The following is a 19,529-nucleotide window of genomic DNA, read 5'->3' as shown; positions in this document are numbered from 1 at the left end:
TTAGATACATGCGTAAAGCTGCAGGTATTCCATAGAAGCTCACAGGCAAAGCTGTGATACACGCGTGGCATGGAACAGTGTAATACACCCCGAGTAAACTGTCCACTAACCCACCAACATAAGCAGCTCGTGTTTCACACCGCCGTGGGAAAAAGGGCGAGCACCATAGACGCGTCATTTGTACATACAATGTAAATGTATTGATATTATACTAGGAGTGACAATAAAAAAACGTACAATGTATTCTTTTTACTATACTTTTTGAGATTTATTTATTTTTGTTGCTTTGCCGGTTTGTCTTCTGTACCAGTATTTCTAACCTTTACAATTTTTCTTCTGTCCTGAAAAGACAAAATCAAACACTAGAAAGGAAGTCCATTCAAAGTGCATTTTCTTACGACTCCATGCTCAAATTTTTTGACATTTTACGCAGACAAAAATGAGCAATTTAATTTCATCAGTTTATTTTTTTACATCTACCAGGAAAGACTGTTTCCTTTAAAGCACACAATACTCTAAAACAACATTAATTGAAATAAAATCCTACTTTGGCTATAAAAATCCATAGAAATAAGCTTTTCAAGCTCAACATAAATTTCAAATAAAATTTATTCAGAAAATGTTCAATGTTACACCCAGAACACAAATTAAAAAACTTGCACCTAAAATGATGGAATTTTTTGATATGATTGTTTTTACCAAATAATGCTTCAGTAATGCGAATGTTATCTGTAATGGTGACTGACAGGGGATCTCCCTGAGCATTTTTAAGTTATAAAAAAGTTTTGATAAACAAGCGTTCTAGGTGTAAACGAGACATGTAAGCAGTGAATCTCAGCTGCAAAGAAATAATGCCCAATTGAAAGCGAAACAAACAAACAGCACCTTATGCCATCATCTTCAGAGACGAGGATATAATTCTTTGTTGTATTGCATAAAACTGAATGAACTGCTTGACACATCTATTTAATACCAAACTGCAAATCTGCTCGCACCATCAACCAAACTAACAAACACTGCTTCACCTCTCCATACATGTGGCAATTCAATAATATTGACAATTCCACAAAATTTGAAGACAGTTTCTTCTACTACAAGAGGACATGACATTATGAAAGCTTGTGACCTTTCACTCATGACCCTGACCTTGGCAGTGACCCCTGCTTCAAGATTTGCACTCCAAGGGATCATTGTTCAAAAGCCCTCCGGTGTCCAATAGTCTACACGTTGGACACTTTTTAAAATTTACTAGTTGATACCGTCTAAATACCGCCCTCTATGTACATGCACAATTCAACTAGTTTCCTTCAGCACTTCATGATTTATCAAAGACCAAATGCTCGAAACCTCTGTTCATGAAGCCTTTGCTCAGCGCTCTATCCGCTCCGTTCACAAGTACCCCCTCACCGGCAAAGAAAGCTTAGTTGGGGGTGTCCGGCCGATGCCATCTTGCCTGACTGCAATTTTGCCGCGACGCGCAGCCATCATGTTCGTAGTACAGATCCCCTGGTGTACGTGCGTCACACACAAGGAACGGTGCGCATCAACCAGCTAAATGTCACGCCCATGGGCCGTCGTTGCTAGGTAAAAGGGCGCCCTCTTCTGTTGGCGCACGGAGCCTATAGTCAAGCACAAACAATTCAAATCGACCTGATCTTGGTGCATGGATCAAGCCTGGGGGGCAATTTCCCTGCGCTGCTAACCACAGCATTCTGCGCTTACAATCACCATTCTGTGCCATCAGAGCTAGCAGAAAAATTCTGTGCTAACCCTGTAAGCACAGAACCTTAGTGACAGGATGTACGCATGCACACGGAATTTTCTGCTATAGTTAGCAGGATTTTTTCGCTAACAGTAAGCAGGGACATGAAATTGGGCCTGAATCACCACAGACATATAAACACACAGACCGCCAGGTCCTATTCGAAACTACATGCGCATTCCGTGATTATGTTGCGCCTGACTAAAATCCAAACTATGGGCAAATTCACCTCTCGGTATAAGGATTTGACAGACAGTTGAACTATTCCATTAAAAAAAATCTATGAAGTTATTTTTCGATTGCGTATCGGCATTGAATGCGCATCGTGTGGTTAATGCGCGCTGTCAACAAGCATTTTGTCCATACTTTTTCAAATCACAGTTTTACGCGCATGACTGGTGGTCTATGCGTTTATATGTCTGTGGGCTTAACCTATCAAAGAGCTCCCTCTTTGTCTAAAACATTGTCCATCCAAGGTCACTGACCTCTATACAACCAGCTGACTTATTCCGAATCGGTTTATGACTCTTATCCGATTCATCAATAGCGCCCTCTAGCATGTGACATCATCCAATACACAGCCTATCCTATTTCTGATGACGACATAATGACCTACACATGCTCCTGCTCATCAGTCTGCGTCGCTGTGCTAAACAGCGCCCTCTGTGGCGTCTGGGTCCCCCGAGCCCTCCTCTCCGGTGCCGACGCCCTCACACCACTAGAGGGCGCTGTTGACGACGGTGCATGCAAGCCCAGATTCCTCAGCCCAAACTCTTGGTACATGTAAGTGTAGCTACGTCGACGATGGACCAAGTCATGACGGGGGTAGTCATCTAGGGGGGTGTAGTCTGAGCGATAACTCTGGTCCGTGGACGTGTCATCCGGGGCTGTGAAATTACTGGAAAAAATCACACAAAAAATCACTCTAATTCAGTTTTACTATACCTCATAAATATTTATCAGGCAACCACGGCATTTCATTGGTCTATATTCCAGCAATTCAACCGTGTGAAAGTTTTTACTATCACCCCGCGTCTTTGTGACGCGCAGAAACCAGGGAGGTGCTATCACACACCTGGGTTGCACCCTTAGATGTGTCAGGCTCTGTTCCATTTACACCTATTAAAGTTGTTGCATTTTCAATTTTCAAAAATAAATCCAGTGTTTGCGTGAATGTTGAAGTTAAATGACACAACTTTCCATTCTGTTTGTCTCCTTCAATTAAAATTAATGTTTCAGTTTATCCAAATACTGCACACGATCACAAACATGGTACCAATGAAATACCGCAGCTGCGGATGAATATGAGGTATAGTAAAACAAATACAACATGTTTTTTTGCGGGGAAAATAGTGAAAACAAATGACCCCTCGGTGTTGGATGATTGGGACTTCGCCTCGGGAGATAATTATCCAACACCTCGAGGTCATTAGTTTTCACTATTTCACCACAAACCATGCTGTATTTGTATAATACAGACTTGATTCATTGTTGGATAGCATCTGATAGTAACCAGAATGGGAGTAAGAATTAGCTTGGTATGTACACTTCCCAAAACTAATATGTTTTTTCTAAAAACAATTTAGAAGATTTAAGAGGCATTCTGGCAAATGATACAGAACTGGGCACAGGCCATAATGGAGAAAAATGCAAAAAAACGAAGGGGATTTTTTTTTTTTAATTGCAGGTAATCTTAGATATATGTCTACTTCCCATATTTTAAAGAAAATTGTGTGTTTTTATTAAAAATCATTTAGCATCTTTCATTGTCACGAATAGAAAATTTGAAACTTTAAAGGCCTTTATCATCATTATTTTATTTTCTTGACATGTCGATAAATGCGAACGTTAAACTGCCATAATGTGTCAACGAAATGTCTGATTGAAGTGCAACAAACAGTATTGTAAGGGGAATTTTATTCTCTTTCCTAATACCTGCAAACCCTCGTTTCGACCTCTGCCCAGCTCTGTCTCATTTTGCCACAACGCCTTACATTTTTTGAAACATTTTCTCCAATTAAAAACATTTTCTGCCAATCAGGTCCTCCAATTTCATCACTTCAAAACAATTTCTAACCAACTTTTTTTTATGAAAAATAATAATCAGCATTTAAGAACGCTCTTATTAGTAAACGAAATCACAACGCTTACAGCATTATTATTACCCCGATCATTGGGCCAATTAAACAGTCCAAATACCATCTCAGCTCCCTGGGGAGTATACAGCTCGATGCTGCCCGTCAGGCGCAAGCAAGCTTATTCAATCACAATAACCATCTCTGCCCTCACAGGTACCCATTTACTCCTGGGTGGAGAGAAGCAATGAGTGACAAAGTGCCTTGCTCAAGGGCACACGCACCATGACCCGGCTGGACTCGAACCCACAACCCGCAGCTTTACCCACAGACCACGAATCCAGTGCCCTTAACCACGAGGCCACAGCACTCCATATATGAATATGAAAAACTAAATGTACTTACGCAGGGCTGCATATCCTCAGATCGCCCCGATTTGTTCCATAGACTAGTCCTCCCCCGGGTCGTGGGATCCACTTGACGGTGTTCACACTGACATGATGCCGACGTTCCTGGTCACTGCATGTATGATCAACATCACACACATACAGCAAGGAGTCCTCCGATGCTCCTTCTTTATGCAGCTTGTAGATCATGCCCATTAACTAATCGACAGAAGGGAAAGACAAGATTTCAAGAAAAGGAAAATAAACTGTTCTTGAAGTACGATCAGTAGAGTCAAGCCTAGCAATGAAGGAACGTGCAGTGCACTTACTTCTTAATCTAAGTGCATTTTTTTTTTAATTCTCAGTAATCTTTTCTGACAAGGGCAGATCCAGACCACAATTTTTTTTGGGGGGGGGGGTGGGGGCCAAAAAAAATTTGGTCCCCAAAAAGTCTGTAAAAAAAAACTAAGGCGTGGGGTTCGGGGCCCGCTTAAGGGCCCCGTTAATGAAAGTAACCTGTGGAATGTTCCTACTTTTTGGAGCAAAAAAATAATTGTATGCGCTTAAAAACTAACCTGAACAGAGAAGACAGTGTTTTTTCTGGTTTACCTGTTTGGACGCCATGTGTAGGTGTAATCTACGAGACGCTAAACCCACAATAACAAAGCCGCTCAAAGGCGAAATGTTGACTGTGATAGCATTAGGACCTGAAACAAACAAAACAAAATAGTAATAATGATATTAATGTGATGCTTATATAGTGCTTTATACCAAAGGTCTCAAAGCGCTTCACAATTATTATCCCTGTTCATCAGGCCATGTGACCAGTTTTTGCAGCAGCTCGAGATCAGCGCAATCTGGTTTCTACCTTCACATGTACCCTTTCATACTCCTGGGTGGAGAGAGGCAATTGAAGTAAAGTGTCTTGCCCAAGAACACAAGCAACAGCGCAATGTGGTCTCTACCTTCACAGGTACCCGTTTGTACTCCTGGGTAAAGAGAGGCAAAGTGTCTTGCCCAAGAACACAAGCACCATGTTCTCCCATGGACCCCAGGGAAAAATGAAGCTCTTATGCACACACCCTTGAGGGCGCTGTTTCAATAGGTTTTGTGTAGAAAATAAGAAAAAAATTATTCATTTTAAAGATCATTCCCCATGCTATTTTCAAGTGTTACTTCAAAAAATAGATATTTTTTTTTTTCAATTGCTCTTTTTCTAGCGATAAAAGTGATTTACTTTTGAATGAGACATTGAACGAAAAATCCACCAACATTTATTACTGAATTATTTCTTCACAAAATATGAATTAACTGCTGTGAGACAATAATTCGGCTCTTATAGGGCAGGTTCATTTGTGAGGAAAATGAAATCCCTTTTTCAGATTGTTGCAGATCCCAAAATCGGAATAAACTATTTTTGGGGGTTAAAACTAAGCAAACATTGGAAAAGTTGTTAGGAGAAAAAAAAATGTTTCTTTGAAGCGCATGGGGTAAACATCTTAAAACTCACTCAAATGAAGTCAAATTTTCAATACCCAACTACAGAATAAATATTAACTGTGACAACATTATGACCTGGATCAAATAAAACAGGGACCCAATGAAAAAATGTAGCTCTTACGCACACACGCTGGAGGGCGCTGTTTCAGACTGTTTCATATTGGAAATAAAAAATTGCTATTGCCCAATTTTTATAACTTTTTTTAAGCTTCAAGGGTAAATCTGTTTACAGTTAAGTTTTAAATCCAATGTCATTACTGAGAAATGATTGGAACAAAATTTTACCAAAACTCTTGGTGTAGAGCACGTCACTGAAGTTGTGCGGCATGAGTGAGTAGATAGCAAGGACTCCGTCGTCAGGGAAACCGAGAGGACTAGGGACAAAGGCTGCTAGGTAGCGGCCATCTTGAGATACATCACAGCTGGCATCGTTGTGTATTTTGCAATGAGGGACGATGACGTTATGGTCCGCTGTGCATAGAATGGAGATAAGCAATGCTAACCCTTTAAACACTTGTGCTACATTGTATTGCATTGTATTGCATTGTATTACATTGTATTACGTTCAACTACATTGTACTTCATTGTATTACATTGTATTACGCTGTATTACATTGTATTATATTGTATTACATTGTATTACGTTGTACTACATTGTATTACGTTGTACTACATTGTACTTCATTGTATTACATTGTATTACGCTGTATTACATTGTAATACATTGTATTACACTGTATAACGCTGTATTACATTGTTTTACATTGCATTACATTGTATTACATTGTATTACGTTGTATTACATTGTATTACGTTGTATTACATTGTACAATGTATTACATTGTACTACATTGTATTACGTTGTACTACATGGTATTACATTGTATTATGTTTATTTATTTGTATTACATTGTATTACATTGTATTATGTTGTAGTACATTGTATTACGTTGTATTATGTTGTACTACATTGTATTACATTGTGTTACACTGTAATTATTCCCTGAAGAATTAGTAAAAAGAAAATGGTGCTTAAAGGTACAGACGATCATTTGCATTTGTTGTTATTTCATGAAATGGACCGATTTAAGGGCTATTAATTTCTAGCAGACATTAGCCACAGCCAATAGACTTGTCCAATAAGCCCCGCCCAAATGGTGCTCCGACCAATCACAGCCATGATTTATATCCAACATGCATGCTTAAAAGGTCCGACATGTGTGCATGCACACATGACTGGCGCGACTGGAACATGCAGTGTGGCATAGGAGAGGTGCACATGTTCTTGCCCATGTGTGCAGGGGGCGGGGCTTAGTGTACAGTGGGCAGGGCTTAGTGTGCAGTGGGGGGGGCTTAGTGTGAGTGGGCGGGGCTAAATGAATCGATCTACTGCTGCACATAGGCATTGGTAGTGTATTGCAAGGGAGTGGTGGGAGTATGCGCGAGGATGACAGATGACAGACTTACGATCGCTGATATCTGGAAGTTCAAACTCAGAGAAATCCCACCACTGCAACCTGTAGGTTGTGTTGCCGATGTTATTAGCTACAGCCGTCTCCCCGCGACCAGCGAATGCACCTGAAATGAGAGACATCAAAAAGGAATCTTAAGCTGCATCCCAATTACTTAGCTACATGTGTACATCTGGCAGTAATACATGATTGCAGTAAGTGGCTTTAGATGCTTCCATGAGTGTTTGTGTAATAGGGCTCTCACTGACGCAGGTACTGGAAAGTCAACATTGCCATCCTAGTAGACAAAGATTGTACAGTGCCGAGCTCAGTAGGTAGTAGACAAGCTTTCAAAGCTGTGAGAAAAATGCGAAGCCAACACCCAGTGCTGGGTGGGCGCGATTATGACAACACGATTATGACAACGCCATTTGATAAAGAATTGGCAATTATTTTATGCGACCACTTCTCCAGCATTGATTTTCCACACATAACAATAGCACAGATGAGCAGTGAAGAAGAGCTCTCAATAGACTGGTTCCTGCCTCTTTTTACTAAAGACTAGAATGTAATAAAGGGATCAGCAACCAGACTTAACAGCTCTTGATGTTAAGTATAAAAGTAGAAAAGTCTGTCATGAGCCAATGTGGCTCATCAGGCCGGCGTTTATCTCCAGTTTCCTTGGCACGAAACGACTGAGAATATTTCTGTTCCCCTTGGATGGGATACCAGTCCATCGCAGGTTACTCCCCAGCTAATGCCAGTACCCATTTATACTCCTGGGTAGAAAGAGGCAAGTGGGGTGAAGCGGCTTGCCCAAGAACACAATGACCAGCAGGTGGATTCGAACTCCTGAACCTCTGATCATGAGTCACAAACCCTAACCACTAGGCCACACTGCCAGACTTGTTTAGGTTGCATCCAAATTCCCTGGCTATGGCTACAATCGCACACGCCCTTATGGAAGCAGCCGCAGCCGCAGCCGCTTCCATAGACGCATGTGTCATTGCCAGCCACATAATTCAGATGTAGGCGAAACCCTGTCTTCCCTGATATGCACCAATTTCCAAATGTAAACACAAGAAATGCAAGTGTCCTTCATTCATCCTCACAGCCAGATTACAATAGCGCCCTCAATGGCTCATGCATGGAGTCAATGACAATGCATCAGTGTACTTACTAGCGATGGCCCTGTTGATAGTAGCATGGATCATGGGTGGAGGCGGCTGATAACTCTCATCAAAGATGCTGTTCCTTGGATGATGATGATGGCCAGAAAACTGACCAGAGAATTGACCAGTTAACCTGCTGCAATGGTGAAAGCATAGAGCATGGGGAATTATGTGGATAAATTCCAGGGAATCATACGTCTCTGAAGATTACCAATAATTCGGGCGATTCACAATGCTGTGCGCCACCAAGAGTTTGCCATGGAGAGTTAATTTTTCCCATTGCATTGTGGGAGATGGTCGACAAATTCGCAGCGAAGGACATTTGAAATTGCTGCTTTTTCTGGTCAGTAGTTTCGTAAGCGTATGATTCGAGTATATATGTTTGCCATTTTCTTTTCTTTTCATCACTATGTTTTTTTGTAAGGCGGCAGAACGCTATGCCCCAATCTATAACAAATTAGCTCAAGTTGTCTGCTAACACTCATTCAAATGGGCCACATTTTGTCGATCGTAAACTTGAAAACTGGACTCTCCATGGCAAACTCTTGGTGGCGCACTGCATTGTGAATCGACCGAATTACTGCATGTGAATACAGTCGACTCTCGTTTATACAAACTCAACCAGACCAGGCCAAAATGTTTGTTATATCAAGATTTTGTATTAAGTGGAGTGCTGGTCCATTCATTGTGCACATAAATGCACAGTCGGGACCAAGGCTTTATGTTTGTTATAACCAGACTTTGTATTAACAGTGTTTGTATTACCGAGAGAGGACTGTACATCATTTTGATCTTGAGTCACAAGATTCTAATTGAACTTGTGAGCTCTGCAATACCTAGCCTTTAGTCAAGGCGTGCGTGTCTACCCGGACGCGTGGCGCCCTAGATTCTGGCACGAAAAAAAAGAGCAGTGCGAGTGGCAAAGCCACGAGTGCCTTTACCATCTCGTCGAGCTAATCATTATTCATTTTTTAAGTAATATGAATCATGCATGTATGCAGATATATATCACCACAAACAAGCCATTTTTGAGGTGATGACACGCACGCGCGTCTCTGAGCACGCGTGCCACACGCTTTCTAAAAAACAAGACACGCACGCATTCACAACATATGTCATGCATTATGCATGAAAAGTTGTCCACCACATCGGTAGACAAATGTAAAGAAAAACATAAGCGCTCTCTACGAGATGGTAAAGGCCCCAGCGGCTTCGCGAGGGCCTTTACGTGCCAGCAGCTGGGGTGCGTCACATGTCCCAATAAGCGCGTGGGACTTGACTAAAGGCTATGCAATACCATGAACATGGACAAGAAATTTGGGAGACTGTTCACAAATGGCCAGGCAGCTCAGTTGGTAGAGCGTTGGCAGGGAACTCTAGAGGTCCAGGTTCAAATCTAACTCCAGTTAATCTCTTTGCTCCCCTTCATATGGATGAACCGTAACCCAGCCAGACGCAACACAGTGCATCAGGTGTACTAGCCTACTGGACCCTGCTGCATTGAGCTATCGACACCAGTGCATAAACGGCCAGCTCTGAAACAATGAGAGCTAGTCCCATTGAACAATGCCACAGTTGTATCCTGCTGCAGTTGGTGATCACAGACTCTGAGGCAGTTTGGCCTTGAGATTTTTGGCCTGATGGATCTTGTTACAGTGAGCAGGCTTGTCATCAGTGGCGTAGCCACGGGGGGGGGCGTGGGCCCCCCATGAAACCTTGTGGCCCCCCCCCCAGTCGTCCCCCCCCCCCCACTGAGATTTTGAGTTTCTAAAAAAAATATCATTGATCTACATGACGCCCCCCCCCCCCCCATGAAATGTTCCAGCCCCCCAGCGCCCCCCCACTGAAAAATTCCTGGCTACGCCACTGCTTGTCATTTTTGACAAGTGTTGCATGCTGCTGTGTTTGGCAGGGTTTCTAGCCAAAATATCCAAGGGGGTTAGGTTAAATTTAACTGAACGTACACAGTTTTCCTTTTGTGGTTTATTTGAAGATTTTAATTGTTTGAAAGACTGCTCCTACCCAAGCTGTGCACGTAGAGGTCCTTGGCGTGACTGTCTGAGTAATCGACGTTGTACCCTAGCAGCCATGTCCATTCTCTCTATGTCTGTCATCTGACGAGACGGTTGATTGAAGAGGGCTAAGTGAGGCTGTCGGCGAGTGTGTAGAGGTGCAACACGACGAGCACCGTATACAACTCCAGCTGGAAAAACAAGATAATCACAACAGCTGTAAAAGGGTTCAATAAGAGAGTGTTTCTAAAAACTTTGAATTGTAATATCAAATCTGGGCCCAATGCCTTGGTGATGCTAAGCACACGATTTTCTGCTAACAGCAAACAGAGTCTGCGTCTATTTCACGGAGACCGTACGCAGTAAGCACAGCAAAGGTGAGTTTACCTCAGAGGAAGAAGTTGCTTAATCCTTACTCCCTACTAAGTTTTACTATGTGGAAGACCATGTCCATCAAAATCCACCCCACACCCTCCTTTACGTAATGCTTCAAGACCAAATCCGTTGAAATCCACCACTGGTGCTGGTGGATTTTGATGGACTTGGTACACATGGCTTATCAGCCAAAATCCCCTAATATGGAGGGACGGAGTTTGATGGCGTTTGATAAGGTTATGGTTAAATCAGTGATGTTACAAAAGAAATCTCCATGGACGCTCAATTGTTAGCTTACTAGTGCAGGGCCAGTTGAAAATGTGCGTGTTCGGAAGGGGCAGTTGAGAACTGCAGCTCGTGCAAACAACGCACATTATTCAATGGTGTGAACGCACACTCGCAAGTTAAACGCACAAAATGTCGTCACCCCCTGGCACTGATATTTACCCCTACTGGACAATATGGTATCGCCCTACAACTGTAGGGCGTAGTGATGGTTGCTTAGTTGACTACAAAATGCATGTGCCCGTGCATGCCACTCACATATATGTACGTACGAAGACATGGTGTGCAGTGCTATCGCCCTACAATGTGCCCGTCCTTTTTGCACTGTTTGCGTCATATTGAGCATGCGCGCTTTAGCTCGAACATGACGTAAACAATTGAAAAGAACCCCATGATGTGCCCGTCCTTTTTTCCATTGTTGCGTCATATTAAGCACGCGCGCTTTAGCTCGAACGTGACGTAAACAATTGAAAAGGACTGCGCGTGTTCTAGGTATATAATCTGCCACGTTGAGGCTAAAAAAATACTGCTTTTTTGCAGCTTTTTCGAGAACCGCTCGTCCAAACCACTTCAAACTTGGGACTGCACATTCTGCTGTCCCGAGCAATATACCCGCCGATTTTCGACTTCATACGGCGCCCGGTTCTGGAGATAATCGGCGGACAGACAGACAGACAGACAGACAGACAGACAGACAGAGATTCCTTGAATTGTAGTATAGATATCAACGCCATGAACTAGTGCTTAAGGTTAGCACAACTTTTCTGCTGTGAAACACCTCTACGAAATTTGCCATTGACCCTTTAAACAAGGGTCTTCACAAAAGCATAGCTGCCAACTTTTCAAAATCCCAATTAGTAATCAACCCGCGCGGTCATTTTCAACTGCTCGTTTTATCAAAAGCTTTACAAACATCGAGTACAGGTACATGGTTTACATGTACACATACATGTGCATACCCCTTCTTTTTGTGAATAATAATGTACTGTAGGCCAAAAGATAATTAAAAAAAAAAAAAAAAAAAAAAAAATAATAATATTTTTTTTTTTTTAATTAATTTTGTTTTAATGTCTGTTTTTGTTTGTTGAAGTCACATAAATAATAACAACAATAACATGTGCGCATATTTTGTTTGAGATGCATGCTATCGATGTGGAGTTTCGAGTTCGTATCATCAATGTATTTACACACAATGATTTAGGGCCACCGTATGCAATAGAAATATCCCGCCAACATACCTTGCAAACGCATGCTGATTTATCTTTTCTGGATGTTGTGACAAACTCAAACTCTATTACCAATTATTCCAACCATACTCTTATTAAATTCCATGATTAAAATCTCGCACTGATGGGTCTCATCCCGGCAATAAGCGACCAAATGTGCTCACGATCGTCACTGAAAAGCACTCACACACAGTACACACAACCACACATCCACGAGATGCACACAAATGACACACCATTGAAAAATAGTTTTAGTCTGGTCCTCAAGTACTCCACTGCGCACACTGCATTGATGTCTATCAGGTGCTTGACTGCATTCTTATTAGACTTGTCACTAGTCCATCCATTATCGCGACATTTCGCCAGAAGTTTTCGGTCAAAAACGATACTTTACAAGTATTTTTTTTTCGTTATGTAGAAAATGGGAAATTCGTAATATTTTAGTGGCAAATCGTATTTTCGTAATTTAACAAACAATTCGTAATAATTACGAAAAATTCGTAACAGTTGGCAGCTATGCAAAAGAATACTGACTGGGTCCCTTCAAGATGGAAATTCCAGTTTGGTTCCTGCCTCCTTCTTTTGCAAGTCTACAATACAATTGACCAGGAACCGGCCTGTCTTTACTTATGTTGGTAGACTAAACACTGCCCTCTTTGGATCATGCACACAGCCACTAAATGATGTCAACTGAACTAACCACGTGGTTCATCTGCCTGGTTGTCACCCATCAAGGAGTCCCCGTCCCTCAGGTCTGGGTTTTGAGTCAACCCTCCAGTACGCTGTCGATGTAATCCTGGACTTCTCCACAGATTGTACCGACGATATCTAGATGCTGCGTCGCTCACGGGGAAGGGGTTGGACGGTTGCAGACTTGTGAGAGGTTCTGGTATTGGTTCGGGAACGGAAGAGGATGCAAGTTCCTGCTGTCTGCTCATATAAGACCCCGACATGTGACTCATATGCCCTGCGCCACTTGTGTGGGTAGAGGTCAATACTGGTGCATAGGGAGGTCTGGTTCCCTGTCGGACATGAGGGATGGACAGATCTATTCCCTGAGGAACTGGAGGCTGGAAGTCTGTTTGGTAATGGGACCTGACTGGTGATTCACGGTTAGGTCTGGTGTCCTGTACTAGTCTGGTCTCTGATTGATGATCGTTCGCAGAGCTTGACTGTGAAGGTGCTTCAGGTGATGTTCTTCGGCGGAAAGCTTCTTGGATGCTATTCCCTGATGATTCCAAATGTCTCTCACCGAGCGGCAAATCTTGAATGTTGCTTCTAACCTCCGTGTGACTTGAAGTCGGTGATCTCGCAATCGATAGATCTAAAGGGTTCAGGTTGGATCCAGAGTTGATTGCAGATCTGGAACCAAAATGCAACGCTCTTGCACCTCCTTGGTATCCAAATTGAGGCGGTCGTGTTTGTTCAGCAACGACATTTGCGTAGTTGGTTGATGAGGTTGGCAAGGAGATGCTGGCTATAGATGAAGTGTTAGTTGAAGAGACAGTGTCAGATTGGGATATGCGATCTACATGTATTTCAGAGGAGATATCTAACGAGTGAGAGTCGTTTGATGAGTGTGAGGTGCTGCGCCTCGTCGAGGTGTCATCAGAGTCTGAGGTTCTCTCTGGTGGAGCTGTGTGAGGTATCGTCCCAAGATGTGCTGTGAATGCACGAGGCTGATCTATAATACCACCAATGTCACGATGCATGACCGTAGCACGAGGATGCGCGAGGGTCTGTGATTGAAGAGCTGGTTGCATCTCAGTGTCTGAATCAGTTGCTGCTGCTTCGGAAGATGAAGATTGGACTGTCAAAATGCTGTTTGAGTTAGCGTCTGAGCTCTGCAGTCTTGTATCCTGACTGCTTGTACTGCTGACTATATGTGATGAAGCAACAGTCTCTGTAACTGGGGATTCGCCATCACCTCGTGGCAAAAGTTCCACATTTTGAACAACACTTGAAACCTCAGCATCGGAGAAGGATAATCGCTGACGTGCTGAATGTCCAGGTTTTGCTGATCTTTCACCCCTACTGGAAGATGATGGACCACTTAAGGAATGCTCATCATTATTTTGACTTGTGTCCTTTACACTAAGTGTTTGGTCTTGGCTGTTTAAGTCTGGGCAGTGTCGCTTGGCTTCTGGGGAATGGCAGTCCTTATTTTCACTGTTTGATGGACTAGAACTCTGAGTCTCATTATTTTGAGAATCTTGTTCATGCTGAGAGCTTGTCGAAGGTAAGATTCCATATTTCTTTGATGAAACCAAATCTAGAGGTCTCAGTTCGTTGCCAGGAGCTAAACTCCTTTGGTCAGAAGCTGCAGCATTCTTGGTGGATGTTGACACGAGTTCCTCTGAGGTTCCGCTATCAGCGTTCATGGGGAGTTGTTGCAATCTTGCTACATGGCTTCCACTATCAATGTTTGGCGTCTGCGGAATAGATAGTGACGTCCTTGCGATCCTAATCTCATCTCCATTTGTAACATCCATATTCACGTAAACTGGTGCCGAAAAGTTTCTGCTTTCCTCGATGGAAACATTAGACATTCTGTCAGTGCTCTGACTATCTTCGCTCACAGCATCATCACTTGATCTCATGTCGCCTCTGGTATCATCGCTGCTTTCCCCAAGATCCCAAGAGCTAATCCCGCTTCTGCCACCGTTTTCGCCTCTGACTTCAGGAGAGTCATTCTGGGTCCCTGCATTGCTGTGAATGACACTCGCATGCCTGGCCCCTCTCGAAAAGATGCTTTCACGTTCATCAGACTGCTCATTGGGGAGGTTTTGCCCACCCGTTCGCGATCCGTCATAGGAATAATCATGAGCTAGATTTCTTGTGGGATTAACTCTTCGAAGTCCTAGTGCCGTCAGCGTGACAGCTGCTGCATATTCTCTGGCTTCTTCTAGAGTCTCGTTCTGAATTGGTGACATGGGCCTCCTAAGCCGAGCAGCAGCAGTGAAGCCTTGAGAACTGGGTAAGCTGGAGGGGTATGTTCCTTGGAGGGTTGGGTCTAAGCGTGGAGGTCTTGGATAAGGATTGAGATGTTCTGGGACACCATGGCGGGAGTGTCTTGTTGTACTCTGGTAGGCTTCATGCTGGACATCTCTGAGTAAGACAAACCGAAAACATAAAATGTTCTTATTAATCCTCTTTAAACAAATTTTAAACTTTAATTGCAAGGGAACTTTAATGATATGAGAAAGTCTTAGCAATGTTTCCAGCAATCAACCTCAATGCCAGTGGTCGAAAATTTTCAAAATTACTGAAAAATAATTTTCCACAAACTAGGAAAATCTCGAAAGTAAAAAGAAAAGCACAAGAATGAAGCAACAGAACAAGCAGAATAATCTTACAGATTTTCGTATTCCGGTTCTTCCTCATCGACTGGTGCATTGGCGATGCCTGTTAGAAGATTGTGACCCAAGGGACTAAACCTGACCAACCTGTGATTGTAGAGGACAAATAAAAAAAAAACATCAGTGTATTCTTAACTACCAGCTAAAAAAGAAAACAAAATACGCAAAGTGACGAAAATGACTTTATTGTCCATTATTAAAGGGGCACAAGGTCCTGAAATCCTCGAAAATTTCATGTTTTGGATTGTTTACTTAGCCTATTTCAAACATCTGGTTGAAAGGAAACCAACCTAATGTCTTATCGTTCCCGGTGTGTCTCGGGAACAGCGGTGACCAATCACCAATGCAAAAAAAGTGGTTTCTTTAACGTCCGCAAAAGACGGACACTTCACGAATGAAATCACAACTAGCGTCCAAACAGCTCGAATTTATGGGGTTGCAAAAGTGGACCCCGAAATTCATTCTCGCACGCATAATATAGGAATTACACAAAAACGCCCAGTTTTGAAAGGAGAGTTGTGTGGATGTTTATATCCTACTTTTAAATGTTTTTTCCGATTAAAATCATTTCGTTCAAAGCGCGTTTTGTAGCCCAATCGGGCTGTTCCAGGACCTAGTGTCCCTTTAAATGTACTATCATCTGGCAAGCAACCACTTTCAACAACGGCTGAATTTTGAAAAGCAAGATTTCGGTGTTTGTTTATTTTGTATGTAAATGACCGATAAAATGGGTCCAAAACTGCGTGTATTCAATGGTAGGTATTGGAAAGACATGAAGAAAACCCCCACTCAGCTCAAACCACAGCTGTGAGATTAACCCTAACTCCCCAGCGTCTTTTACTAGGAACTGGACCAAGTCCATGAAAATCCATCAATCACTGTGCGTCCACCACTGACGCACTGGTTGACATTCATGGACTTGCTGCACATGACTTTTATCACAATAGCAGTACAGGAAGCTAGGCAAAATCAATCGGATACCCCTAGCACAGCTTCAGGCCATTAGGCCCAAGTCCATCGTACTCCATCAATATTTAGTCACGCCAGGCCTTCTGGACCAAGTCCCCCAAAATCCACCATGGGGAGATGGATTCTGATGGAGTTGGGGTGGTTAGGGTTAAGGCAAAGGTTTAACAAAATACCTGACTTTCTCCAGTGGTGATGAAATTGCAACGGAAGCAAATGGCACGGGTTGACGCCAATCCCACAGTAAAATCTGATCTTGCGTTGCAATGGCTAGGACTTGATCTCGTGGATGGAAGGAGAGAGACGCGATCATGGAATGATTGTCTGACTGCCAGACTTCACTCCTTCCCTGTATGACCAAGAAGAAGTGAGAAGAATATAAGGTTACTATGTGGAAAGTCAATATTCAGAGCAATATGTCAAACCCTTTAAAACCCTGCAGGACAGTTTCAGGTGAAGGGATATGAAGTGTTAAAGTAACTGTGTCACACAGAGAGTCACTGCACACAAAAACAGCACTGTGGAGAGCAGTGAAGCGTGACTGAATCTGCCTGCTTGCTCTGAGCTTAACCACACAAATGAATTGTGCAGGGATTTGAAGCGTTATCCATACTCCACAGAAAATTACCTCAAAGGAATCTGAGGTGTGGGTGCTAAGTTGAAGGGTTGTGAAGAGCAGAAGGCTAAGTTAATGAGGATTGATGTCACAATTTGGTTCAAGTTCAAAGAATATGCCAATGGATGACTGCATAATGGTGGGTTTTGAATTTTCCCAACCCCAAAACATGTGGGGTGCTGTGGTCCAATGGTTACGGTGTTCGACTCATGTGCCGTGGTACATGGGTTCAAATCCTGACCGTGGGAACACGGTGCTTGTGCTCTTGAGAAGGGCACTTTACCATTATTGCTCCGTCCTTCGGATGGGACGTAAAGCCGTAGGTCCCGTGTGTTGTGTAATGCACGTTATAGAGCCCAGTAACACTTATCGCTAAGAGAAGGGGTTTGCCCCGGTGTTTCTGGCAGTGGCTGCTTAATGCGCCGCAGCACCTTGTAAACCATTATAAAGGTGCTTCATAATGGTTCTCATATTTCTCATGTACTTCATGTACCTGTCTCTAATAATAGACATACATTGTAATTTCTAGCACCTTGAGTGCCTAATTGTTGGTAGATACGTGCGCTATATAAGACTTCGGTATTATTATGTAGGGTTAGAGCTAATTAATTGAAACTTAAATTCACTGCCAAAGAAGGCTGAATGAACTTCATTAGAAAAATTAACTTTATTAGAAATGTTGACAGAACAGAAGCAGTTATTAGGCCTATATCTAACCAAATAGATTTTTTTTGTAAACATGTTTAATTGAACCAGGAACCAAAACAATCATTTCTGTGAAAAAAAGTAAAAGTTTGCTTAAATTTACCACCTGGAATTAGAAGAGCAAGAGCCATGATAACCAATCACACTGTTGTTCTGTGCTTGCTGTTCTAATTCCAGAGTATTTGTAGATCAAACTGAACAAAGTACCTGTAAGTCCCAGACTCGGACTTCACCGCCCAGACATCCAGACGCAAGGATCTCATTGCACGAGGGGTGAAAGGTCACGCACCACGGACTCCGTGGGTGACCAGTCAGGGTTCGGATATGCTCACCGGTAGTCAGACGTGATATGTTGAGAGTGTGGTTACCGTGGGAGGAGGCTACCAGTTTGTGGTCATGACTGAAGGTGACAAGGAATGTGCAACGAGACCCTGGCAAATTACAGGCCTGCGGAAAGACAGAAAGAGAAAATTCACTTTAAGTTTGTTTTTGAAAGAATAGTCCTCCAAAACCAGACATTTTGGCATGGTGTTTCTGTTATCTTGAGCAGGCCTGGAGATTTTAATTAAAAGTGTTGGGTGTTGTGTTCTTCACTTCGATTGAAAAAATATTGTCAAGATGACATCCATACCATGGCATGGGCATGGCTAGCTTGAGAAACTCCAGCTCCAATGTTCATCGGGAATTCAACATTTAGAGCTGGAGGTCAATGTACGCTGTAGCCAGGGGTATAAAAATGGCTGAGGCCGTGAAATTTGGCCTCAACACAGTCGCCGAAATCATCAATTTTTCATATTTTAGTCAGTTTTGTTCTGTTTTCTCATCATGCTCATCATCCAACACATCCGTTAAACATATCAATTTCCTGGGAAATGGAATTTTCTCTGGAATATTTTACATCAAACGGACAAAATATAAGAAAAGCACTTAGACCTACTTATATCACGGAGCAATAAAAACAGGATGAACAAAAAAATGAAACAAATCACGACAGTTTTCATGTGTAGCCTCGACCCTCCATAATTTGCGCAGGTAACGCTTGCAATGCGTGAGTACATAGAAATAGGACCACATAGCTTTAGGGCATAGGGGGTCTCACGATAAACAAACATTAACCCTGTTGTTAACATGATTATTCGGATTAAGATTTAATCAAACATTTTTGTCAAATGTGTAATGTAACGGATTTTAAACAAAACAGGAAAAAAAAAACCAAATTTATATGGGGCCTACTCCTGAACATTGATTTGTAAGTATATTATAGTAATAATAGTAATTAGTATGAAGACTCTTAAAAAAATATATTCTGGGTTAACAATAACATGAATAATCCGTCCCATGTCCCAGTCGAATCTCACTTTATTGTCAGTTGAAGAGGTCGCGGCGATTTCTTCTGCAAAATGCGACAGGATATGTCGCCGAATGCGCCCCCCAAAACCGATTTCTCGGCCCTTGAGGCTCAGGAATACGTTCTTGTGTTGATGCACCATCCTCACACCAGCTTCAGATCCCTGGAAAAAGACGAAATATGGTTGAAATTTAATCACATCCGTGGCTAGCCAATTTCCTCTCATGCACTTCTTTCCAACATCCGATCCGAAGTCCAATAAACTAGTATACCGCCCTCGCGCGTTGAACT

The 19,529-nt window shown here is 42.5% G+C and overlaps 1 protein-coding gene across 2 annotated transcripts; it reads right to left on the bottom strand.

Annotated features, from left to right (window-relative positions):
- Nucleotides 1-243: 243 nt before the first annotated feature.
- LOC119724687 lies at nucleotides 244-19,504 on the bottom strand. Of its 2 annotated transcripts, XM_038195857.1 has the most exons (12): nucleotides 19,249-19,503; nucleotides 18,098-18,337; nucleotides 16,746-16,918; nucleotides 15,601-15,690; nucleotides 12,945-15,352; nucleotides 10,369-10,549; nucleotides 8,355-8,482; nucleotides 7,191-7,301; nucleotides 6,009-6,194; nucleotides 4,833-4,930; nucleotides 4,243-4,442; nucleotides 244-2,660 (listed from the first exon to the last, which is right to left on the bottom strand). In XM_038195857.1, the coding sequence occupies exons 1-12, from the start codon at nucleotides 19,462-19,464 to the stop codon at nucleotides 2,375-2,377; spliced, it is 4,317 nt and encodes a 1,438-aa protein (XP_038051785.1). In that variant the 5' UTR covers nucleotides 19,465-19,503; the 3' UTR covers nucleotides 244-2,374. The 2 variants fall into 2 exon arrangements, with proteins under 2 accessions (XP_038051785.1, XP_038051794.1); XM_038195866.1 differs by lacking the exon at nucleotides 244-2,660 and having other exon boundaries at nucleotides 4,239-4,442; nucleotides 19,249-19,504.
- Nucleotides 19,505-19,529: the final 25 nt, after the last annotated feature.

This window comes from Patiria miniata, unplaced genomic scaffold (assembly GCF_015706575.1).
Source record: "Patiria miniata isolate m_02_andy unplaced genomic scaffold, ASM1570657v1 HiC_scaffold_1, whole genome shotgun sequence".
NCBI lineage: Eukaryota > Metazoa > Echinodermata > Asteroidea > Valvatida > Asterinidae > Patiria > Patiria miniata.
The sequence above is the reverse complement of the archived record's forward strand: the minus strand, read 5'-3'. Positions and strand labels throughout refer to the sequence as shown.

Bases quoted from the DNA above. Each gene is read 5' to 3' on its own strand.
- LOC119724687 (XM_038195857.1), bottom strand. From the start codon at position 19,464: ATGAGAGGAAATTGGCTAGCCACGGATGTGATTAAATTTCAACCATAT. The intron at 18,338-19,248 runs GTGAGATTCGAC...GTCTTTCCGCAG, and splicing joins CCTCTTCAACTGACAATAAA to GCCTGTAATTTGCCAGGGTC. The intron at 7,302-8,354 runs GTAAGTACACTG...CTCTCATTTCAG, and splicing joins TATCAACAGGGCCATCGCTA to GTGCATTCGCTGGTCGCGGG.